This window comes from Lissotriton helveticus, chromosome 5_1 (genome assembly GCF_964261635.1).
Source record: "Lissotriton helveticus chromosome 5_1, aLisHel1.1, whole genome shotgun sequence".
NCBI lineage: Eukaryota > Metazoa > Chordata > Amphibia > Caudata > Salamandridae > Lissotriton > Lissotriton helveticus.
The window spans coordinates 1199640300-1199666572 of NC_136065.1; the positions used below are offsets into that span (position 1 = coordinate 1199640300).

General features: G+C 48.1%; 1 protein-coding gene across 2 annotated transcripts in view; it reads left to right on the forward strand.

Annotated features, from left to right (window-relative positions):
- LOC144753541 (uncharacterized) overlaps positions 1–26273 on the forward strand; it is an 869206-nt gene that overhangs the window by 789078 nt on the left and 53855 nt on the right. Inside the window, exons 20-22 of one of the 2 annotated variants that reach the window (XM_078641195.1) lie at positions 439–616; positions 23650–23751; positions 24876–24960. In XM_078641195.1, the coding sequence (XP_078497321.1) occupies positions 439–616; positions 23650–23751; positions 24876–24960 (365 nt within the window). Of the gene's footprint in view, positions 1–438; positions 617–23649; positions 23752–24875; positions 24965–26273 lie in introns of those variants that run through there. The other variant, XM_078641196.1, reaches the window with a different exon arrangement.

Below are 26273 nucleotides of genomic sequence, written 5' to 3' on the forward strand. Positions count from 1 at the left end.
GAGGGCAGGCCTGCCTCCATCTCTGCCCGGACCTGAATGTCATGTCGGTAAGAGAAGGCTGTTTTTTTACTCTACCAAGATGTCATATCCCTGATCAACACATTTTAACAGAGGTACCAAAACCATTACACGTGATGATCACTGCGGTAAACTGACATACCACTCTGGTCCAATCACATGTATTGCCACATACCACTCAAAAGAGACAACAGCTCTGCTTACAGAACAATACCCCACAATTCAGTACAGACAGGCTTTGATGAACCCCCTGGACTAGGTGTGTGTAACTGGATTAAACAGCGGCGTGGAATAAACTATTTGCTAAGATCTTTGCAATTAATTTAATCTTTTTTAGGCACCATAACAGGTAGTGTTACCATTGCCTTGGTCCTGGTAAATTGTAACTCCTGAACTGTTACATTTTCTCTTGTGTTCCAGAGTGAAGAAACACTAATGCGCTACTCAAAGAACCAGGCAGGACACCTTTCCAGTGAAGAACTGAATGCTGCTACTGAAGACCTAGCTCCGCTCAACAGTGAATACCTTCGGATGACCCTGATCCATCAGTCTGCGGCATCCCTCAAAAGCCCCACCATTCCCATCAGACATGCAGCTCGTATCCTCTAAGTATATGTAGTATATGATTGAGAGCTTGCGGGGTTAGCTGCAAAATGGGCTGTTCCATTCCTCCTTGGTTGGCCCTTGTGGATTGGTGCATGAACAGTTAAGTCTGTTTATGGGTTATATCACAACAATATATAAATCATATTCCTTTAGAAATAATTGTCTCCTAGCACTTTTGGAGTCCTGTATGTCCAACGTCATTAAGTAACGATTTGTACTGGTGAGAGAAAATAAGACAATGTATCTGATCCGGTCATTGCTCTTTGTAGTTTATTGTCTGTATAGGTCCATCTCCCATAGTACTTTACCATTTATATTCGACACCAAAGGCCATTTTCTGACATGATGTGACTATTCTGTTATGCAAGCAAGGTTGTTTGTGTATGGGTGGTTGGATGCATGTATCATTGTACATGTGATTGGCTGAATGCATGCATGGTTTAGGTGTGTGTGTGTGTGTGTGTGTGTGTGGTTGTGTCTGTGTGTGTGTGTATATGTATATATATATATATATCCAATCCCTTGTACAACAAGGATAACAACACCGTGTCTTTCACCAAAACAATCATTTATTGTCGGTTGTTGTTGTCGGACGCGTTTCGCCTGCACAGCAGGCTTGCTCACCAACAAATTGATAAAGTATTTAACCGTTTTTTAAACACACATAATCACGTGTCACAAGGGAACTACAACATAATGAACATGGAAGATATACTGGTAGTTCAACCATATCTTACGACTATTCAACATTATTTGGTTTTTCAAATATGAATTCTGCTTGAAAACGGCGCAACATTAATAAACTTTCATGTAAAAGTACATATAAAAATTCCTAATGCAATTACTATTTCTGTTAAATTGGATTTGCCCCCAGCTATGCTAATTTGCATATGGGCTGGTGGGAGGAGCATGTGGTCCAGACGCTATATCATGAGGAATGGCAGGAACATGTAATGCACTGGAGCCAATACATGGATGATTTATTTATTGCCTGGAAAGGCTCAGAGAAAAGTATGAAAGATTTCAGAAAGAAAATCCAGGTTAACAAACTTAATTTACCATTCACCAGCAATTCAGTGCCACAAGTGTAGATTTTCTAGACTTGACTGTGTATATCGAGGAAGGAAAGCTAGAAACTAAATTGTTCCGTAAGCCAACAGCGGGCAATACGTTGCTTCATGCAACGAGCCTCCATCCAAGAAATCTGGTGAGTAGCATCCCTTAGGGTGAATGTCTCCGCACTATGAGGAACTGCAGTAATCAAAAAGAGCGTAAAAAGGAACGTAAAAGCTTAAGAACTCGGTTTTTAGCCAGAGGGTATACAGAAGAGAACATCCAATCGGCAATGTATAAGGCTAATAAGAAATCAAGGAAATTCTGTTTAAAGATAAAATACCAGAAAAAGAAGGGAAAAAGAATGAAAATTGTCAGTCAATGCCGGATGATTACTACTTATAATAATCAAGGGAAAGCTCTGAGAACCATCCTATACAAACATTGGCACATCATAAAGAATGATACTGTATTAGGAAGATTAGTACAGAGGAGGCCACAGATAACATTCAGAAAAGTCAGATCTTTGAAACAATCCTTTGTTAGTAACATAACACCCCTTAAGCACACTCTGAAGACAGCCATGTGGCTTAAACGAAGTGGTGGGTTTATTAAATGCACGAAGTGCAAAGCTTGTACTCATGGTAAAAATACTGGAGTATTCAGGTCAAGCCTTTCGCAACTGGAAAAGAAAATCAAGGGTCAATATTTGTGTAAAACTGATTTTGCTGTCTACGTGCTTCAGTCCCCTTGTGGCCTGATGTACGTAGGCAGCACCATCTTACCTGTACATAAAAGGGTGCTACAACACTTAAGGGCCATAAAGAGCGGCAATAAAACATACCCTGTGGCATGCCATTTTGACCAACATCACAGCAGAAATGTACAAGGTCTTACATATTTTGTGATTTACAGCTATCCCACCAAATTCAAGGGGTGGGGATAAGGTAAAGAAATTAAGACAATTGGTATCAAGTTTTATTATCGAACTCAATACAAAAATTCCCGATGGTCTTAATATGGAAGATTTCCATACGCATTTATAAATCAAAGAATGTCGCTATAATTCCTTTCTACTCTCTGTGTTTTTAACCCGTTTAGAAGGTATTGTGTTTTTATATAATTTTCTGCACGGGCACTTTATAGTTGACAGCTGGTTAAAAAAGACATAAAATCTTAGCTCTGCCCACATGGGCTAGATACAGTGCACAAATAATGTAATCTTGTTATAAAGCTGTAACAACTAGCCCACTGGGGCAGGATACGGTATTTGGTTTCTTTAAAAAACGGCTGCTAATACATACAATGAATTATGAAATTGCGCTATTGATTGAGCCCTCCAAGCAAAAAATTGTTTATCAATTTTATTAGAAATAGTAATTGTAATAGGACTTTTTATATGTACTTTTACATGCAAGTTTATTAATGTTGCGCCATTTTCAAGAAGAATTCATATTAGAAAAACCAAATAATGTTGAATAGTCGTAAGACACAGCTTTCCAAACTTTTCATGTTGGTAACACACTTTTTGAGATGTATCATTTTGGGACACAGTAAGGCAGTTGTAGCGATCGAGCGTAGCGAGTGAGCCCGAACCACCTAAGGGGGGCAAATGGTGCATTTTCAAGCAAATTTGGGACCATGAGGTTGAACACAAGCCCCTTCAGCGGATGCCTTTGTCCACTGAGCCACCAAACCCGGCATACACACATCTTTTTCTCTCTCTCTCTCTCTCTCTCCCTCCCCCTCCCTCTATCTCTCTCTCTCCCTCCCTCTTTCCCTCTCTCTGTCTCCCTCTGTCTCACTCACTCTGTCTGTCTCCCTCTCTGGAACTGTCTCCCTTTCTCTGTCTCACTCTCTCTCCCTCCCTCTCTCTATCTCTCTCTTTCTCTCTCTCTCCCTCCTTCCCTCTATCTTTCTCTCTCCCTCCCTCTTTCCCTCTCTCTGTCTCACTCTGTCTGACTCCCTCTTTCGAACTGTCTCCCTTTCTCTGTCTTCCTCTCTCTCCCTCCCTCCCTCTCTCTCCCTTTGTCTCCCTCTCCGTCTGTCTGTCTCCCTCTGTCTCCCTCTCTGTCTTCCTCTCTCTCTCTGTCTCCCTCTGTCTCCCTCTCTCTCTGCCTCCCTCCCTCTCTCTCTGTCTCCCTCCCTCTCTCTCCCTCTGTCTCCCTCCCCCTCTCTCCCGCTGTCTGTCTCCCTCCCTCTGTCTCCCTCCCTCTGTCTGTCTCCCTCTCCTTCCCTCTGTCTCCCCAAACTCCCTCTGTCGCCCGCTCTCTGTCTCCCTCTCTCTGTCTCCCTCTGTCTCCCTCTCTCTCTCTCTCCCTCCGTCTCCCTCTACGTCTCTCTGCCTCTGTCTCTGTCTGTCTCAGTCTCTGCCTCTATCTCTATAACGTGGAGAAGCGTGGCTCAGTGGTTAGAGGCGGCAGACCCGGAAGCTGAGATCAGCCGTGGACCAGGGTTCGTTTCCCCGCCTCGGCGGGTCTCGGGCTCAAAAATTCCACGGACTCGATAATTCTCGCTCCGGTGCCTACTTGACTCACTGGGTCACACTCTGCGACTCTGGGCAATAGCTTGCTTAATCTCCACTACGGCCCCTCGCGGCGGGATGCCTGGCTTTCACCTTGTGAATTCCCTGCCGGGGTTTCTCACAGGGGAATACCAGGACGGGTTCCCTAAGCAAGCGCCTTGAGACCCCTGGGTGATTAGTGCGCTATATAAATCGAAATACATTTACATACATTTACATCTGTCTGTCTGTCCCCGTCTCTGTCTGTCCCCGTTTCCCTCCCTCTGTCTCCGTCTCTGCCTCTATCTGTCTACCCCTGTCTTTGCCTCTGGCTGTCTCTGTCTCTATCTCTGTCTGTCCGTCTCCCTCCCTCTGTTTCCTTCCTTCTGTCTCCCTCTATCTCTCTCTCCCTCTCTGTCTCATTCTCTCTGTCTCCCTCTCTCTCTGTCTCCCATGGTTTCCCTCTCTCTGTCTCCCCCCCCTGTCTGTCTCACTCTGTCTGTTCCCTCCCTCTGTCTCCCTCTCTGCCTCTGTCTGTCTCCCTCCCTCTCTCCTCTCTCCCTCTCTCTGTCTCCCTCCCTCTGTTTCCCTCTCTCTGTTTCCCTCCCTCTGTCTGTTTCCCTCTCTCTCCCTCTGTTTCCCTCCCTCTGTCTCCCTCCTCTGTCTGTCTCCCTCTGTCTGTCACCCTCTGCCTCCCTCTGTTTCTCTCCCTCTGTCTCCCTTCCTCTGTCTCCCTTCCTCTGTCTCCCTCCCTCTGTCTTCCTCTGTCTGTCACCCTTTGTCCCCTCACTCCAGCTTCCTGGGCACACACACAGCCCACCCGAGCACTTCACAGGTCTTTAAAAGACCATTTACTTGTTAATGAGGCTTTGTTGTGAATCGCCTGGCCCCCATAGAGCAGAGTGTCTAGTAATGCCTCTTAATCAGCAGCAGGTATGTGCTAAGTGCCCACGACACACCCACCATTTGCAGGCGACACAGTACTGTGTCGGGACACACACTTTGGAAAGCTCAGTCTGTTTTCCATGTTCTGTAGTAGGGGATCTCTGTGTATAGTCATAATCTAGTGAATAGTCCCGCCCATGTGCGTGGACCCCGGAGCAATCAAAAATAATCTCTTACAGTGTCAAAAAAATGCAGAAATGCATAGACACTTAAGAGAGAATTTAAAGACCGATAATGCAGCCTAAAAGGCTACACTGTCCAGTACTTCAACTAGAAATTCCACCATAAAATCCACAAAACAGCAAAAGCCTGTACAGATTTCCATTGCTTTAACAGCAAACTCCCTCAGGAATGATAGAGAGAAGAACCTGGACAGACAAGCCCCATAGGCTGCCATTATGTGGCTCAAAACAGGATACTGTGCCTTTAAGAGAATCTTCCAGAACCTTCTCCCAGTATCCCAGAATGCATAGCAGGTCCAACTTACTTTCAGTTCTTTTTTCCGGCTCCTGCAAGCAGGACCCTGGAGCATTGAGCTCTCCCTTTTCAAGGGTTTTGTTGGTGTTTTTACACTAAATTCGATTTTGGTGCTTTTAAAGTACTTTAGTGACTTTCTTCTTGGGTTCCTGCACTTCTTTATTGTCCATAATGCCAGCATTGTTTGACAAATGCCCGGAGTGCTCCAGGAAGAAGGCCAAGTCAGACCCCCATGAGGTCTGTATCCTCTGCCTTCCCTCTTCCCACATCCCTGAGGACTGTGTGATCTGTAGAGGCTTCTCTGGAAGGACCCTGAAGGACAGGAGAAAAATCAGACTTCAGGGACTTGAAGAAAGAAGATTAAAGGCACGAGGTGGGTCAGGAGGGGCTCCTTCTGCCCATGCTGAGGCCTCTGGGGGGCTCCCCAGGGGCAGGAAGTCCAGCCCGCGCCCAAGATCTCCGTCTGGGTCAGTTGCGATGACCACGACGTCGAGAGGGAGGTCCACGGCCAGTTCCCGGTCTCCCCAGGGCTCTGGGTTGAGAAAACGTCGGCCGTCGACGTCGAGGGATGTGTTCCGGCCGCCGTCGAAGCCGGTGTCGATCTCCTCGTCGTCGCCGTCGGCGTCGAGTGGTCGACATCGGAGGACCCGGCGTCGGCGCTCGCCGTCGAGGCGACACCGCCGTTCGCCGTCAAGGACATCGCCGTCAAGGACATCGTCGTCATCGAGACCGCCGTCGAGACGGGAGAAGTCTCCGGCGCCGAAGACGTCGACGTCGAGACATTCAAAGAGATCGGCGTCTAGACGTTCCAAGAGGTCGACGTCGAGACGATCCAAGAGGTCGACGTCGAGACATACGAAGAGGTCGAGGTCGCCGTCGAGGCACCATCGCCCGTCGTCGAGATTCCGTGGCTCGTCCATCTGGTCGGGGTCGACGTCGAGACGTCGACACCGTTCGACGTCGAGGAGTGCGAAACGGTCGACGCCGAGGGGCCGCTCGACGTCTAGGGACCCAGGCTCGCCGTCTGGGCACCGATCTTCGGCGTCTGGAGGTCGAAAAGACAGGCCCAGGACTGTGGGGGGCTCCCCACGATCCGGACAGGATGATGGCTCGCCGGGAACGGCGTATTCCGAGGTATATACCCCGAAGAAGCCTTCAGCGCCTCCTTCTCGGCCTCCTTTACCAAGGGGTCCGCCTCCAAAGGCTCCGACCCCCCCTCCATTGCCTGCTCGACCGGCTCCGCAGGCCCCGCTTCCAGTGACTCCCCCACCCCCGGTTCCACCGCGGGCGGTGTCGATGCCCAAGTTTCCGACGCCGCCGAAGAAGACTCCTAAATCGAAGCCGAAGCCTAGGACTCCGGAACCGGGGAGGCCGGCGGACCGTCCCAGGCCCAAGAGATCGAGGTCTCGCTCGGGGAGACGGGACAAGTCTAGGAGTGGACGCGGATCTTCATCGAGATCCAGGCATCGCCATAGGAGGCGTCGGTCCAGGTCTCGCTCATCTGGGACCCGTTCTTACTCGCCCACGCTGTCTGATTCGCCAGAGACTAGGGTGTCCCCGATAGACGATATCGGCACATTCCAAGAGGTTCTCCTGCGCGGAGCGGCGAAGTTGGGGATCAAAGTTGAAGCGCCTACACCTTCGACTTCTGTCATCTTTGAGACGTTACACAAGAAACACATGTCTCGCCCCCTACTGCCTTTGGTGCCGGGGCTCCTCGAGCCGGCTGAACAGCTTTTCCTGACGCCGGCGGTTGTGAAGTCTGCGCCTTCCAGGCTCCTCAAGAAATACAGAGCTCCGGACTCGGACCCAGCCTTCTTGAGAAAGGACCCGGCGCCGGATTCGGTCATTGTGACAGCGGCCCGGAAGCTTCATGCCACCTCCCCTGCATCCACGGTGCCTCCGGACAAGGAGAGCCGCTGGATCGACTCTGCTGGGCGAAAAGCGTGTGGTACATCCTCCTCGTCAATGAAGGCTGCCAGTGACTCGGCGTTGTTGGGACGATACGACCGTGCACTGTGGGACTCAATGGAGCAGTTTGCGGACCTCGTTCCTCGTGACCGCAAAGAGGACTTCATGGAGATCGTCCAGGAGGGGATGCTGGTCTCTAACCAGGCCATTAGCGCCGCGGCGGATATCTCCTTGCTGTCTGCGCACGGATACTGCCACGGGATTAACCAGAGGCGCCATGCTTGGCTCCGGTTGACGTCTCTTAAGCCAGAAGCACAACAACGTGTGGCGAATCTCCCGTTTTCCGGAGATACACTCTTCGGAAAACACGCGGATGACGAGATGGCCAGGATGAAGGCCGAGGCAGAGACCCTGACGGCGGTGGGCTTGGAGAAGCCCAAAGAGAAGAAACCCTACCGCCAGTTCCAACGGCGGTTCGGGTCGCAGGGTCGTGGAAGGGGGCAGTCTGCCAGACAACATCAGCAGCAGCAACAGCAGCAGCAGTACAGGAGGCCCTTCCAGAAACGCCAGGGGGGTAGAGGTAGACAGCAGTCCTCTACCGCTTCCAAGGGCCCGGCCGGGTCTCGACCCTGAGCAGTTACTTCCCCCTCGTCCGTTACCCGCTCCGGTGGGGGGAAGCGTTCAATTTTTTCTGGCAGAGTGGAGAAAAATTACTCAGGACAAGTGGGTGCTGAATATTGTTTGCAATGGATACAGTCTGCGTTTCACCAGCCCTCCCCCATCTATTCCTCCCGTCAGCTCGCAGTATCAACTGCGCGAGCTTCAGGCGGAGGCAGACATTCTGCTAAGGAAAAGGGCGATAGAAGACGTACCTCTGTCTCAAAGAGGAAGAGGTCTTTACTCTCGGTTCTTTCTTGTCCGCAAGAAGGACAAAAACAAGTTCAGGCCCATTCTGGATTTGCGACAGGCAAACAAGTGGATTCGCAGAGAAAAATTTCGCATGCTGTCGTTGCATCAGATCTACCCTCAGTTGCAACGAGGAGATTGGATGTGTGCCATAGATCTACAGGACGCATACTTCCACGTGCCAATTGCATGCAAACACAGGAAGTTTCTGCGCTTTCAAGTCGGCACCAATCACTATCAGTACACGGTGCTGCCCTTCGGGCTGAAGTCTGCACCCAGGACGTTCTCGAAATGTATGGCAGTGGTAGCGGCACACCTGCGGAAGAACAAGGTGTTTGTCTACCCGTACCTGGACGATTGGTTGATCAAGGCCTCCTCCTTCTCGGAAGCTCAAGCACACTTCCAGAAGACGTGCGTTCTCTTGAACAAGCTGGGGTTGCACATCAACATGTCCAAGTCGGTCCCGATTCCGGTCCAGCGCATCCAGTACTTGGGAGCCTCCATCAATACGCTGTCAGCAAGCGTGTCTCCTTCGGAAGAGCGACGTTTATCACTCCTTCGGAAGGCTCAGGCTCTCATGTCTACTCCATCCACGACAGTGAGGACGGTGTCTTCTCTGCTGGGATCGATGGCCTCGTGTATCTTCCTGATGCCACATGCGCGGCTGCACATGAGACCGCTGCAGGAGTGCTTGGGGGATCAATGGGACCAGAGGAGAGGATCTTGGGACGACAAGATACGACTGTCTCTGCATGCTCTTCAGTCTCTGAAGTGGTGGTGCTCGAAGGAGAATCTCCTCAGAGGGGTTCCCTTCCACAAGGACATTCCCACACAGACTATCGTGACGGATGCTTCTCTCCAGGGCTGGGGAGCGCACTCCGGAGACCTACAAATCCTAGGGACGTGGTCCCTGATGGAGTCCACGTACCACATCAATTTCCTGGAACTCAGGGCTGTGCACTTGGCACTGAAGGCTTTTCACCCGTCCTTTCAGACCAACTCTCTGCTTGTTCAGACAGACAACACGACAACGATGTATTACCTCAACAAGCAGGGGGGCTCGAGATCGCGCACTCTGTCGCAGGAGGCGCAGACGATCTGGCACTGGCTTCTGGCTCGAGGACTGTCGATAACGGCCACCCATCTGCCAGGTGTGCAGAATGTTCAGGCAGACGAACTGAGCAAACTCATTCAGGAAAACCACGAATGGGTCATAAACGACGAAGTACTAGGAGAAGTGTTCGCAAGGTGGGGTACTCCAGACGTGGATCTGTTCGCCACCGCCGAAAACAGCAAATGCCGAGGCTTCGCCTCCAGGTACTACCAGCCGGGGACGCTGGGGAACGCGTTATGGATCAACTGGTCGAACAGCTTTCTGTACGCTTTTCCACCAATTCCCCTGATTCCGTCGGTTCTCATCAAGCTGTCCCAATCCAGGGCGAGAATGATTCTGATTGCCCCGGAATGGCCCAGACAGTGGTGGTTCACGGACCTACTTCACCGCTCTCTCCTTCCTCACATGAAGCTGCCGTGCAGGCCGGACCTTCTCACGAAGTTCGGGGGGCGGATGGTTCACCCCAACCTCTCGTCTTTGAGTTTGGCGGCATGGCTCCTGAAATAGTGCAATATGGCCATCTGAATCTCCCAGAGGATTGTATGGACATACTGAAGGAGGCTAAGCGACCTTCCACTAGGACTTCTTATGCTTACAAGTGGAAGAGGTTTTGCATCTGGTGCAAGTCTAAGAACTATGACCCTACGACATGCAAGGAAGATGTCATCCTTCCATATCTGCTACATCTGGCGCAGTCGGGCCTTAATGTCCATTCCATTAAGGTTCATCTGGCTGCTTTGACTGCCTACAGGAAAGGCCCTTCACAGACTTCCTTCTTCCAGATCCCTGTGATCAAAGATTTTTTGGAAGGCTTGAAGAAAGTGTTCCCTCCAGTCAGGCTTCCTTCGCCTTCGTGGGACTTGAATGTGGTGCTGTCCAGATTGATGAAGGAGCCTTTTGAACCCATTCATAAGGCTTCGTTGCAGCACCTGTCCTGGAAGGCGGCGTTCCTCGTGGCCATTACATCGGCCCGCAGGGTGAGTGAGATTCAGGCGTTGTGTTGCCAAGAACCTTATACTGTATTTCATGCTGCTAAGGTTGTTATGCGTACTCACCCTAAATTTCTTCCCAAGGTTGTTTCTGATTTTCATATCAATCAGACTATCACTTTGCCTACGTTCTTTCAGAATCCGTCATCTCCAGCGGAAAGGTCTTTACATTCCCTGGATGTGAGGAGGGTGCTGAAGTTTTATCTTGATAAGACTAAAGATATTCGTAGGTCAGACCAATTGTTCATTAATTATGGCTCAGTCAGGACAGGTCTTGCTACCTCTAAACAGTCCATCTCGAGGTGGATTGTGTCCTGCATACAATTGTGTTACTGCAAAGCTAATAAGACCTTAGGGGGTAAACCTAAGGCTGATTCCACCAGAGGCAAAGCTGCCACGACAGCTATGCTTCGTAATGTTCCCTTTGCAGAGATCTGCAAGGCGGCCACTTGGAAGTCGGTCCATACCTTTGCTAAGCATTACTGCCTGGACACTGATGCCAGGGCAGACGCTCAGGTTGGGCAGGCTTCGCTGCGGAATTTGTTCGCACAATAGTGGCGTAATTTCATATTCTCCACCGCCGCTTGATGTGGGGATGGGCTTGCCATTCTATTCACTAGATTATGACTATACACAGAGATCCCCTACTACAGAAGGAGTAGTTTCTGTCCTGTAACTCCAGTTCTGTAGTAGGGGTATCTCTGTTATAGTCATAAGCGCCCTCCCTCCTCCCCGGTGGAGAGAGACATATTCCTTTATGGAATGCTACAGGTCTGGCGTGTTACGCCTTCAAAAAGAACTGAAAGTAAGTTGGACCTGCTATGCATTCTGGGATACTGGGAGAAGGTTCTGGAAGATTCTCTTAAAGGCACAGTATCCTGTTTTGAGCCACATAATGGCAGCCTATGGGGCTTGTCTGTCCAGGTTCTTCTCTCTATCATTCCTGAGGGAGTTTGCTGTTAAAGCAATGGAAATCTGTACAGGCTTTTGCTGTTTTGTGGATTTTATGGTGGAATTTCTAGTTGAAGTACTGGACAGTGTAGCCTTTTAGGCTGCATTATCTGTCTTTAAATTCTCTCTTAAGTGTCTATGCATTTCTGCATTTTTTGACACTGTAAGAGATTATTTTTGATTGCTCCGGGGTCCACGCACATGGGCGGGACTATTCACTAGATTATGACTATAACAGAGATACCCCTACTACAGAACTGGAGTTACAGGACAGAAACTACTCCTTCATTATGATGTACTTCACTTGTGACACGACATTAGGTGTGTTTAAAAAACGGATGAAAACTATCAATTTGTTGGTGAGCAGCGGACTATAAGAGAGTAAGAGAGAGAGAGAGAGAGAGAGAGAGAGAGAGAGAGAGAGAGAGAGAGAGAGAGAGAGAGAGAGAGAGAGAGAGAGAATGAATGAATATGTGTATATATCCAAAAAAGGTTGCCCCTGTTGAAAAGGCTGCTACGAAGAAACTTCTTCCAGCGAGGGCCCCAGTCAAAGCAGCTCACTCAAAACATTCAAACTTCTTTACGTGGCTCAATGCGTTTCGGGCCTGCGCCCTTGTTCACGGACTGCACAACTGCCAATGATGGGTTTCATTCACCTGCATTATTTTCAACATAGTCCCGCCCCTGTGAGCGTGTACTTGCGCCATGTTTGGCGTTACACAACAGTGCATCCTGGTATTTGCAGTGAAGCCAGCATTGTTACCCCAGTCTGTTAGTGCCGATGGTCCATAAAATTACATTAATCCACAGTGGGTGAATGAAATTGCAGAGCTGGTCAGCTAGGTTAAGTCTTCCCACTCGTTTTGAATAACTCCGTTGCTCGTAGACACACACGAATCTGAGTGCCTGGATCTGCTGCTGGGCGTCGGGCCTTCTCGCGACCGGACAAGGCCGCTAATTAATCCACAAAAGGTTGTCCCTGTTGAGAAGGCCGCTACGGAGAAACTTCTTCCAGCGAGGGCCCCAGTCAAAGCAGCTCACTCAAAACATTCAAACTTCTTTACGCGGCTCAACGGGTTTCGGGCCTGCGCCCTTGCTCACGAGCCTCACGGACTGCACAACTGCCAATGATGGGTTTCATTCACCTGCTTTATTTTCAACATAGTCCAGCCCCTGTGGGCGTGTACTTGCGCCATGTTTGGCATTACACAACAGTGCATCCTGGTATTTGCAGTGAAGCCAGCATTGTTACCCCAGTCTGTTAGTGCAGATGGTCCATAAAATTACATTAATCCACAGTGGGTGAATGAAATTGCAGAGCTGGTCAGCTAGGTTAAGTCTTCTCACTCGTTTTGAATAACTCCGTTTCTCATAGACACACACGAATCTGAGTGCCTGGATCCGCTGCTGTGCGGCGGGCCTTCTCGCGACCGGACAAGGCCGCTAATTAATCCACAAAAGGTTGCCCCTGTTGAGAAGGCCGCTATGGAGAAACTTCTTCCGGCGCTGGCCCCAGTCAAAGCAGCTCAAGGCGTTTCGGGCCTACGCCCTTGCTCACGAGCCTCACGGACTGCACAACTGGCAATGATGGGTTTCATTCCCCTGCTTTACCTGGTGATGGATTTGTGACGGCTGTTAGCCCGGCCGGAAGTGATGCCCACCGCTCGTTAGCGGGGCCGCACTGGCGCCACGTTTGGTGCTGGTGGTTGTGGGAGGAAGACGAGCTTAGCGCCATTACAGGGTGGTGCTGGCTTGATCAATGCTTTTGACTACTGAAAAGCGAAGCAGACTACATGCATTGATGGCGCCTCAACCCACGAGGGTTCGACTATAATTTGAATTTCAGAATGGAACAGCAGCCCCACATGGGGAATACCCCAGCGCACTACAACACCCAGAAAGCCACTACGATGGCCACGCCCATTGTGGCAGATATTTGAAAATTAAATGATGCACAGGAAACCGTGCTTCCAGTCTGCTTACAGCACCACTGAAGAAGGGAGCAAGACACTCCAGAAACGCGTATGGCGAAAGATAGAACCTTGATGCCTGTACATGGTGTTTGTCTGCCTGCAAGTTGCCAAAATTAAAAGACGTTGCTATTTACCTTCCTGAGGTGTCACTTAATTGGGGCTTACCTGGTGATGTGTATATATATATATATATATATATATATATATATATATATATATATATATATATATATATATATATATATATATATATATATATATATTATATATATATATATTTTATATATATTTATTTATTTATTTATTTATTGCTGGAAGTTGGCAGTTCGGGCTTGACTGATACCATGAGTGACAGGGTCAAGACTTATTTGCATATGGCTGGGTCTAAACTGGGGTGGCATGGTGAGCAAAAGTACTATGGATTTAACCCAGATCTCTTGACTGAGGATGAATGTTTGATTTGGTCTGCATTCTGTCCATCATCTGTGTGCCTTTCGGTTACTGAATTCCTACCACTCATTCTGTATTTCCTGTGGTGTATAGTTTGGGCTATATGTAAATTTGCGTCATGTTTGGATATATGTCAAACAGTTCATGAACAAGGATAGTTGGTTTTTATGTATTATTATATCTAGGATTACTAAGCATGCATGTTTAGGTCTCGGCTAGAAGCGAGCGAAGCTCGCTCTCGCCAGAGACCTTATTGTTAACGGCTCAGCTTCCCAGGAGGACAGCACTGGCCGCGCGCCGATTTGTTAAGGCCACGCGCACGAGAACGCGCTCGCGGCCAGGTGCTGTCCTCCTCGAAAGCTGCCTCCCTTCCCCGTGCAGGGCGGGCCGCCGCGCTGCCTGCGGCGACCCGGAAGCATTGCCGGCCAAACAGGAAGTAGGTGCTGTCTGCACCTGGGAAAACGAGGAGACAGAAAGCATGACTGTTTTGGGTGAGCCCTAACCTGCTGGTTCTTTGGAACGGCTGCTGGGCTGCCGTTGGTGCCTCGCGCACTTGCGTGCAGTGTCCGCTCGGTGGCGCCTCCGCTCAGGCCGCTGATATTTATTTGCAAACTGCGCAAGGCGGGCGAAGCTCACCCATCGCGCCTCGGAGCTCCGTGTGCGGGCTGATGCAGACCAAGGTCTCCGGAGCGTCGGGAACTGCCTGGCGGTTCAGGCGGAGGACTCGTATGCGAGTGACTCTGCCCCCAACCCTACCACCCCCCTCTGCCCAATCCTATAAGTGTACCGCGTCTCACACATCCCCTCCCAGAGCGAGCGGAGGCCGGGGCAGTAGCTGAGCCGCTCTACCCCAGCAGGGAGCACTTCAGAGATAAGGACGTTCGAAGCTTAGGGAGTTTGTCCAACTACAACTTAATCATTTGGTAACAGCGGAGTTGCCTTACTGTGTGATCCCGTTACAGTCAATGCGTCCCACTAAGACTTATCAGTAACGAACCTGTCCCCAGGTGTGACAGTTACGGGGGGGGGGAGGGCGGAGTTAGGTTGCTGTCGCCCGTTTTGACAGCGGCAGTCATGCATTTCAAAAATAACAAAAATAAAGACTACACGTCGAGCAGGGGACTTACAGTAGCTTTTTAGAACGCTACCTAAACCTCGTTCTTGTTTGTATCTAGCCCTCGTGTTTATTTTCTTTTTTTTACTTGCAGCACTATTAGTATGTGCACGGTGCAGTATGGAAACGTACATATGGAATATGTCAGTGTGCATTTTTCTAATAACGCACATTGACCTGAACCCCATTCTGGCACTGTAACCTTCTTGGCAGTGAAAGTTGACGGAATGGGGGTGCGGTGTCTAGGCGGTAAAGGAAAATCCTATTATCGCTCATTGCAGTGGCCCGCTTTTTATCAACAGAAGTGTGAAAGTCTGAGTTTTCAGATCGTGACATTCAGGCTACACACAGGTCTGAGTGGGGCGTGTTTTCAAGGTACGTGTGTTTGGGTGGAGAGGTTGGAAGATATGAATGACTACAACATCCACATAAGTACACCTGCCAAGTGTAACTTTGCGAATACCTTTCAGTTATTTATAGCCCTATGAAGCGACAGCAGTGCGGCAAGAGGCGCCATATAAAATAATAATAATAATATGCATTATGATTATTGCTATTATTGTTAGTAAGACTACTAGTAGTAGTAGTGCTAGTAGGTATAGTAGGAGTAGTACTAGTAGGAGCAGTAGCAGTAGTAGTAAGCCACTGCCTCCTATGACGTGTTCATTTGCTAGTCTAGCCTCATGTTCACTAGGACAGAGGGGAATGTTGTTCAGATTACTAAAGTTAAGGTGTCTGCGCACGCTTTAGAATACTTGAGCATGTAAATATAAGATAAACGCGGCTGTTAGTGATTACACCGCTCATGTGTGTCTGTAGCTTTCTGTCTTTGGCATTGCAAAGAGGGCCATTCAAGATCCTAAACTAAGTGGGAACGCGCGCCCTTGCTAAAACACCTACGCCGAAATAATCGATCTGCGTGTAATGAATAAGGAAAACACCATACCTTGCTGCCTGATGTTGCCTGGACTGTAATCATTAATTTGAACAAAAAATGTGACTTAAAGTAGAAAAAAATACTAAATTGGACACATTCTTGTAAACACACGAAACAAGCATTTGCAAATCAATAGGTCTCACATTTGCGAGAGTTTAATCTATTGGCATTGTAAAAAACAATGCCTTTTATTTATGTTTTTAAAATCAACACATAAATAAAAGGCAATGTCATTTACAATGGCAATAGCTCAAACTCGCGCAAATGCGAGACCTATTGCATTGGAAATGCTTGTTTTATTCTGTGGGAGGGTATGGGACACTTGCATGTATGAGTAATAAGCTGGGTTTGGTGATTAGATACATGCATCATTAGCTGGGTCTGGGGTAAGGAAAGTTTATATAAATTCACATTTTTTCGTTGTCTGCTGCAAACATGCATATATGAGTAGTTGAAAGCATGCATGACTGGATAAGTGGGTGGGTTCATAAATAATTATTTACATATATGGTTGGCTTAGTATATGCATAATTTGAAGTGCATTGCAGCTTTGGTGTATGCAGGCTTGCCAGCATGCGCAAGAAGTTCAGAGCATCCAAGGTTAGTTGTATCCATTCGGCTCACACACATAACTATGTGATTTAGTAGTATTAGGGATTGGTGTGTTATGATAAGCGAAGTTGGATTGGTTGCCTAGACAACTGCATGGGCAGTTGTGCGGATGTTGAGTGCTTCAAGGTTGGCTGTGTGGACTCACCTTTTTTAGTATGTAAATAGTTATGTAAGTGCACATATGGGCGTCACTTAGATATAAGTTATCTGATCGGCTGGCCACAATTTGGACAAAAATGTTGTGGCTGCTATTACAAGGCCTGGGGCTTGGTCCCCATGTCCTGAAAATGTTTTTAAAATAATGTATAATGGGGCAGAAAAACAGCACCCTGGTGATTCTAGGAGTGAGAGCGAGGGGCCACCCCAGAGAACAAAATGTAAAAAAACAAAACATTTTGTGCTGCGGTACTCAAGCGTGAGCCATCATTCAAGCATTCAAGCTCTACCCCCATTGTACTGCAATACCATGCAAGCTTCCTTGGCATAGTATTGCAATACCAGTTCGTCGGGGTCTGAAGCTTGAATGCCAGGACTACAGGAGAACAGTTTAACCTGCAAAAAATAATAATAAAACAAAATGTAGGTTGGGTGCGTGTGGGGCAGATAGCTTGAGGCCTGGACTTGCAACCGACACCACACAAAGCACAGCAGAGAGTTGGACACTCGCTGCTCTGGACAGGAGCGTCAGCCAACCCCTTTGCCGCACACAACTCAAGGCCTTGTGCAGCAGGGGAGGTGGCTTAATATAATGAAAAATCCCTAGAAATTTACTGGGGAAAAAAGGCACTATAATATGGTATGGTACTACTATCTTCCCTTACGTTATAAAAAAAAACGAAATTCACTGAAAAAATCAAAGGTTAAATGTACATTATATTGAGGCGTGGTAATAAGATCTTAGCTTACATTAAAATGATTCTAGAAATTAACTGAAAAATCTAAAGTTTAAAGTGATGTTATAGTTAGATGTTGAAATAAGATAAACACTGATGTGTAAAAAACAAAACACCACTGAAATTCACCAGTTATATAACACCATTGATGATATCTCTGATGACATCTCAAATTACATAATTATTGACATCACTGATGACTTCATACAATCATTGTGACATTCTGTGGACCTACGCTTGTACACTCAGGGCCATATTTATGACCCAGTTTGCATTGTGTTTGCACCGCGTAACGTGGCACATGCGCAATGCAAATCTAAAGTGAGATTTATGAAGCTACATGTGCAGGAAGGTGCTCCATTCTTTGGGCAGGAAGGTGCCCCTTCCTGCACAAAAAAAATCCTGCATGGTGCTTGGCCTGCCAAAAGGGCGCCAGAGCAGAGGAACAGGCAGGAATGCACCATATTGACTTAAATACTGCACATTCCTTCCTTTTCCCTGTCACACAGTGCAATGCAGCAAGGTGACTTGCTGCGCTGCACTGAGTGACAAGTTTCTGAATCTACCCCTCAGTAACTCTCTGCTGTATATCACTATGGTGCTATTAGTGATGCCATGAGTGATGTCATAAATTATGTTATGTTATCAATGACTTCATTTAACATGTCATGAGTGATGTAATACAGTTAAAAAACTGTGACTGGTGAATTCCAGTATTTTTTTATTTTTAAATGTTAGTTATTATCTTATCTGAAGAAAAACACTACAGAGGTTGCAAAACCCTTGATGGATGCCAGCTGTGAAGAGCCTCTACGCACAAACCGGAAAACCTATTTATGTAGGGATTTCTATCTACCTGTTCACTCGTTCAGTGATATCAGCTCCTCATCATGAGACTGTGAAGAGAGGCCTTATTTATCGTATGTTACAGGGGCACTGTATGTTGACCACTTCGTTTAATGGTTGTATGTAAATAGTGGTAGAAAATGTGTGGAAGGTGGATGAATCATTAATTTTATATATATATATATATATATCCGATAACCCCTCTCTACGTGATTGTTATTCACTCCAAAGAAGACGAGAGAGGCGGACTCTTGAATTCAACAGCAGCCGCTGTAACCTTATTAGTTTTTTAGGTCGAGCCTGGAATTCGCATCCAAAGGATGCGTCCAGGTGGAGACTTATAGCTAGCTGACTCGGGGGAATGAAGGACAAGAAACTGCCACGCGCTTCTCTTCGGCTGGATTACACTGCGTGCACGCGCACCCACACTCACGCATGCGCACATACACACAATCACGCATGCGCACATACACAGCCACACACATACACAGCCACACGCATACACAGGCACACACCCCCCCCTCGCCGCCGCACCTACACACACACTAGCGCACCTACACACACACAGAGACCCCTTACACACACACCAGCGCACCTACACACACGCACGCACACATACAAAGACCCCCTGCCGCCGCCACCGCACACATACACACACACACACACACACACAAGCACACAAGCGCACCCCCCTACCCCCTAAAACTAAGCTCCACTTACCGCCATTCGGGACTTCTGTAGCCGGGGCTCTCCCTCAGGCATGGGAGCCCCTCTCTCAGGCACTCCGTGGGCGCGTGCGCGGGAGACGAAGACGGAAGTCCCGCCCAAAGGAAGTGGGCGGCGTGCTTTCCAGGACGCTGCAGGTTGGTGCGAAGGGGTACGCTTCAGGCATATGTGGCGTGCGGTGAGCACCCGCGGACTGCTACGCTTCCGCCGTACCTTCGGGCCTCACAGCTGCAAGTAGGCAAGTGTAGACGGGGCTCTCGGGGCAATCTGGCGGCTCTCCTCCCAGTGGGGGCTCGTCGTTTAGCCAAGGCGCTATACAACAGCTCACTGTAAACTGTCCTGAACGGTCCACACTCCGTGTTATCTTGGGCGGAAGAGATTTCGCGCAGGGTTTCTCTCTCGTGCCGGTAACATTTGTGGCAGACTCTATGCAGCACGGCCGTGAACTGCTCGGTCACAAGTACCGGCGCTCCGCGGAGCCCACATTATCCAGGGTGCGCGCATTAGGCCGAGTGTTCACTTTGTTCGTTGTCTTCCCCTGTAAGGGGGCCGGGTTCTGTTTAAGGGCAGCAGGTTCCGTTGTAGGCTCAGAGTGGCCCCTTTACGCAGAACGTGTCCGTTGTATGTTGTAGGGTGCAGCTTTCACCAGGTTGGGGAGGGGGGCACTGCTCCCCGGATCATGGACCGATCCGATTTGACCCTCTTCCATAGGCGGCGGAGTGTTGTCTGTACAGCGGCCGGTGTGATTTGCATAGGAGCTGGACACCGTGTTCAAGGCAGAGCTCTTGAGGTCTGTGCAGCGGCGTGTGGCACCTGTAGAGGCGCCTGTGGTCTGTACAGGTGAAGCCTGTTCCGAAGCACCTGCTCAGAAGGTCTGGTACATGCACGGAAGAGGGTGTGCCGGCGTGCAGCCGAGGGTTTGTGCATAGGAGGTCTTTGCACATGGGCTCCTCCATTGTTTTCACGCGAAGGGCTTGTGCTGGGGCAGGGGTGGTGCAGGTATTGTCTGTGCCACAGCACGGTGGTTGCAGGTATTGTCTGTGCCACAGCACGGGGTGGTGCAGGTGTTGCCTGTTACACAGCACAGGGGGTGCAGGTATTGTATGTGCCACAGCACAGTGGGTGCAGGTATTGTCTTTGCCACAGCACGGGGTGGTGCAGGTATTGCCTGTTACACAGCACAGGAGGTGCAGGTATTGTATGCGCCACAGCTTGGGGTCTTGCAGGCATTGTCTGTGACACAGCACGGGGTGGTGCAGGTATTGTATGTGCCACAGCACACTGGGTGCAGGTATTGTCTGTGCCAGAGCAGGGGGTCGTGCAGGTATTTGTCTGTGTCACAGCATGGGGTGGTGTAGGCATTGCCTGCGCCACAGCACAGGATGGTGCAGGTATTGTCTGTGCCACACACGGGGTGATGTAGGCGTTGCCTGCGCCACAGCACAGGGTGGTACAGGTATTGTCTGTGCCCTGTGCTGCACCACTTATCATCCTGTGCAGTACTGCTTGGTCCTGTATTGCACCATCGCTCGTCCTTTGTTGCACTAATCCTCGTCCTGAGAAGCATTAGCCGGCACAGTGTTGCAAAATTCCTTGTCTTGTGCAGCCATGGTTGGTCTTGTGTTGCCTCGTCCTGTGTAGCTCCAGTTGTTCCTATGTGTTGCACCATTGCTCATCTGTTAGTACAGCTGCTGATCCTGTGCACCATTGGCTGGTCCTCTGTTGTACCATTGCTCGTCCTCTGTGGCTCTAGCGGAGCCTGTGTTGCACCACTGCTCATCCTGTGTGGCACCAGGTCATCCAGTGTATTCCACCATTGCTCATCCTGTGCGACAGGAGCTGACCCTTTGTTGAACCAGTGCTCGTCCTAAGAGGCATTAGCCTGCCATGTGTTGCACAATCCCTCATCTTGTGCAGCAATGGTTGGTCTTGTGTTGCCTCGTCCAGTGTAGCACCAGTTGGATCTGTGTGTTGCACCATCGCTCATCCTGTGTAGCACCAGTTGTTCCTGTGTGTTGCACCATTGCTCATCTGTTAGTACAGCTGCTGTTCCTGTGCACCATTGGCTGGTCCTATGTTGTACCATTGCTCGTCCTCTGTGGCTCTAGCGGAGCTTGTGTTGCACCACTGCTCGTCCTGTGTAGCACCAGTTGGATCTGTGTGTTACACCATTGCTCGTCCTGTGTAGCACCAGTTGGTCCTGTGTGTTACACCATCGCTCATCCTGTGTAGCACCAGTTGGTCCTGTGTGTTGTACCATCACTCGTCCTGTGTAGCACCAGTTGGTCCTGTGTGTTGCACCATTGCTCGTCCTGTGTAGCAATACATCTAAGTCACGTAAATACAACACATATTGCATTACAAATGCTATAGGTGTCACATTTGCGAAAGTTAAAACTATTGGCATTGTAAATGACAAAGCTATTAATTTCGCTATTTTCAAAACCAACACATAAATAATAAATTTGTCATTTACAATACCAATAGCTCAAACTTTCCTAATGCGAGACCTATTGCATTGCAAATGCTTGTTCTTTCTTTCAAGTGCATTGCTGTGCCATCCACCAAACGCGTTTCGGCGATTCCGGTCACCTTGCTCGCTGGTCAATATATATATATATTGGAGGGTGAGAACATGCATGGCTAGTTTTCTGCATTGTTAATTGTATTTATAATTAAATACAGGAGCAGATGGTTGCACTTTAACATTGGCTGAAGACACGTAGATGGCCTAGAGGGATAGTTTTGTCATTTGTGTATATACGTTCCTGAATGTCCTTATCGAGGTGTGGGTGAGAACTGATTGGCTAATGGATGGTTTCCTTGTTTGATGTTTTTTAATACTTTTTTTATTGAGGAAGAAAAAGAGACAGGTCATATAAGATAAATAAGTACAGTAATGTGCAAACCACAGGTATGGAGCAAATAAAACAATTCACAAAGCATAATCCTTTTGTTCATTTAGCACCGCATACCGGAAATTTACATTACAAATAATAGCAGCCCCGTAAAAACGTTTTCATCAAATCACATAGTGCAGGATGGTTTCCTTCTTGTGTGGTTTTAGAGTTGTGTGTATGCAGGTTGTCAATTGTTTTCCTTCACTGGTGTCTGTGTTTTTAGAAGCTCTAATAGGACGTTTGGGTGGTGGATGGGTGCTTTGGGCTTACTTACCATTCAAGTTGAAATATGTTTCTCTATTCCAATGTGCAACCATTCTAGAAAGAATCAGGGGGCATATTATCAACAGGTAGCGATATTTATCGCTAAAGAAGCATAGCGACATTTTTTTTATCGCCTAGCATCGCCGTATTTTATCACAGAGATAACGTGCTATTAGCAACGTTTATCTTCAATGCGATAAAATATCCGGCGATAGTGGCGAAATATGGGATATCGCTGGAAAACCAGCGATATTCAGGCATTAACGCCAATAGGGTCTTAACCTGAATATCCACCTCCCATTGAATATACAGGTCCATAAGAACTGGTCTGAGCAGGCGTTAGTTTTTAGCGATATTCGCGCTTAGTATGAATTTTTTTATCGCTACGTCCGCCTTGCTAATAGGCGATAGCGACGTTAGCGACTTCTTTCAGTCGCTAACTGGTTATGTACACCCACTTTGCATGTCATTAGCGATAAATATCGCTGACATGCAAAGCGGGCCCAAAACGCTCGCTATCACCTAAAAGCTGTCGCTAACTGATGTTAGCGACAGCTTGCTAATAGGGCGATTACATTTAACGGCCGCAAAAGTGGCGATAATTTCATTTCACCTGCCTTGATAATATGCCCCCTAGTTTCTTAGTCAGTACGTCAGAGGATAAAGTACTTCATTTCAGGTTGCTTAACAGCATTGCCATTTATCCAGTTGTCCTGCTCAAAGTTAACTCTTTTAGCCTATTTTATTACTTTTGGCTGCTGTGATGAGCTTCGTCGTGGTTTTCGTTGGGCTGGTGTTTTGAATGTTTCTGCACTAGTGTATCTACCTCAGAGCATTCCCACACCCCCCTTTCACATTCAAAGATTTATGTTGAGCAATTTTTCACCTCATGACATTTCTTAAAGATCTTTTGCAAAACGAGCACAGAGCACTTCTCAAAGTTGGCTGCAGAGTCACACGCCGTTCTATTGAAGCAGATTGTCTTAGAAGCATTTTACAAATTGGGGTATTTCTGGTAGGTATCCAAGGAACGGGTGAACCTCAAACTTAAATATGGACGTCTAAGGTTTATATTCTCCAATAACACTTTCAGAAGTTAAAAGTAGGTGCTTTCCTTGGATCTTGCCTTTTTAAAATCAGCTACACCTGGCAGCTTGGCACAGGTGGGTGAAACACTTGGTGGTTTGGTGTCCATGTGCGCATGTATAGCACTACCTTAAAGTAGTTCCCCTTCTATCTTCTAACACATATACATGTTTAAAAGGTAGAAAATAAAATGATTTTCATTTCTGGACTTAAACTGCCTAGCAATTGTCAATGTAGAGCCATCCTGGCATCTGCGTTTTCTGCTTTCCTTACAGGAACATGTGGACACGGGCCAATGAACTTGAATTCCTACTGCACACGTTACACAGTGAGTATATGTAAGCACATTGCACCAGTTATTTCCTTAAGATGAAGAAATCACCTCTTATCTGATAGCCCTGCAGCAAAGCCGTGTGCAAAAGGAACATCTGAGAACCGCACTGGAGGCCGAAAGAAGCTGCGAAGGACCGGAACAAGGTGGCTAGCCTAGGAGAGGGTGACCACACAACCTTACCGTCTGACATATGTGCCTTACTTTTCTGTATTACTCTTCAGAGCAGTTTGCACATACTACTAAAGCCAAGCGCCGTCTGTAGCCAAAGCCATGTGCCATCTGCAGCCACTAACTAATGCACCTACTCCCACGGTTATCTGTTCCTCTCCCACTCAGTGGTACCTTCCATTGCTTCTTTGAGCTTCCAGAAGGATCCCATGAGAATTGAATAAACAGGGGAAGAGGTGGAGAAAGCTTGTAAAAGAGCCCTGGTGCGGTAATGACAGTGTAATAGTGGAGCAGTCTGTTGTAACTGCAATTTAATGCAGGGTAAGAGGCATGCATGGGAAACCCAAGAGTCCTTCCTTTATTTTGTTGAGTATGGAAGGTTCCCTCCTAACTATCGTGGGCCAGTGTCATAAAAGCGACCACCTATGAGGTCGTTTTTCAGCCAGCAGCACTAGGCTGTTGGGACTTGTAGTTCCACTAGTCCCATTATAGGTATTGGCCTCCGAGTGCCAACATTATTTGTGCTGTTGACTAACAAAACAGGACGGGCCAAATATCCTCCTGTTTTATGACCCGTTTACGGATAGGCACTATTTTGCCCCCGCCCCCACCTCTCAAATAAATAGGCACAGGTAAAAATGACTGCAGCGCTTGGAAACAAGTGTGATGTAATTGTTATGCCTGCAACCTCAGATTCAATATGCTCCTGGCAAGCCCAAACCTGTTAGGAATGGCATCTGATAGCCACTCTTTTTAAGCCAATTGGTTTGATACCCTTGCAGCTGCAACTGTCAAAGCTGTCTTTTTAGTTCTTATTAAATCTTCAAGACAGGCCGTGAGAAGGTGAGCTTTTTTTTAGTTCTGATTTGAGAACTTGCATTCACAGAGCTCATATCAACACAGCAGCAAAACAATATACAAAGAGTGAGTTCTCTGTCAGCCCAGCCTGTTTGCTTATGCTCTCTTCAGCCACTGGCTTGTTTACTGCATCCTTCAGTTTCCCTCTTCGGTTGTCCTTCTGTGGCACAAGATATCTGTACTATCAGCTATGCCAGTATTTAGTAATGCAAGAAATAACACGGTATGATTTCCTACACAGGACCGTACAGCGAGGTGACTGGAGAACAGGAGGTAGACCTGATATCCATTTCGAAAGTAAGGTTCATGGCCAAAATCATGCAGAGGTGAGTTCAGTTTCTATGCTTATTTGAGAAAGTGGGATATAACTAAGCAATTGTCACTTAATCCTTTCTTTTTATTCTAGAGTTCCAGTAGAAATGTTATAATGCATAACTGTACAATTTGAAGGCCCTCGCTGGCTGTTTATTTAGATCTTCATTTAAGGCCATTCTATTCGGCTATTGACTTGTGAAAAATATGCATAAGGTCGAGCGCAGCACTGATGTCCTCGCGCTAGCTGCTCTATGTTTTTAACAATTATTTTTGCCTTTATATAATTGTACCGCTTTTTAAAACTTTAACAGTACTGTGCTGCTCCTATCTGTCTCGCTATTCTTGTCATCCTGCTCTCGCGCCTCGCACCTTCAGTTCCTCAGCCCCTACCCCGGTCCACCACGGGCTTGCCCGATTGTTGTTGAGGGTAGAGAGGGCGGCCGGACGTCACTTTCGGGTTCTGGAGGGTGGAGTCATGGGTTAGCGCTCCAGCTTCTGTCCCCCTGCTGCTACTTAAGGGACATGGCATTTCCTACGCGCAGCTGACGCGCGCAGCACTAATGTCCTTGCGCTAGCTGCTCTAGGTTTTTAACATTTATTTTTGCCTTTATAATTGTACCGCTTTTAAAAACTTGAACAGTACTGTGCTGCTCCTACCTGTCTCGCTATTCTTGTCCTCCTGTTCTCGCGCCCCGCACCTTCACTTCCTCAGCCCCTACCCCGGTCCACCACGGGCTTGTTGTGGAGGGTAGAGAGGGCGGCCGGACGTCACTTCCGTTTCTGGAGGGTGGAGTCACGGGTTAGCGCTCCAGCTTCTGTCCCCCTACTGCTACTTAAGGGACATGGCATTTCCTACGCGCAGCGGGCGCGCCGCTGGCACGCCGAAGGTGCCCCAAAGTCAAGCCCGTCTGTGCCTGTTCCGCGACCAGCGCCAGCCATGCTGCTTGTTATCCCCCTGCTACAAGATTATGTTGGTCCAGTTCCCAACTATTGTCTCTTAGAAATGTGGATTGCACTTCTTCATCACGTTGCAATCTCACTTGGCCCCTAAACAACTATTTTAGTTGTGACAAGTGCCCGTTTACAAAGAGTCCATCCAGTAAACTGCCTAACGCGCCTGTAAGGGGAGCCACTCCTTCTGGCACCCTGATTCCATCAAGGCTTGCCTGCTTAATTGCAGATCTCTCCCTCGCCACGCGGGAGATATTTGGCTTTCCCTCTTCACTCACTCCTGGGACCTAATGTTTCTGACAGAGACGTGGGTCAAAGATTCCTCCAACACTGACCTTAATCTTGCCATGCCCCCGGATTACCGTTTTGTTGG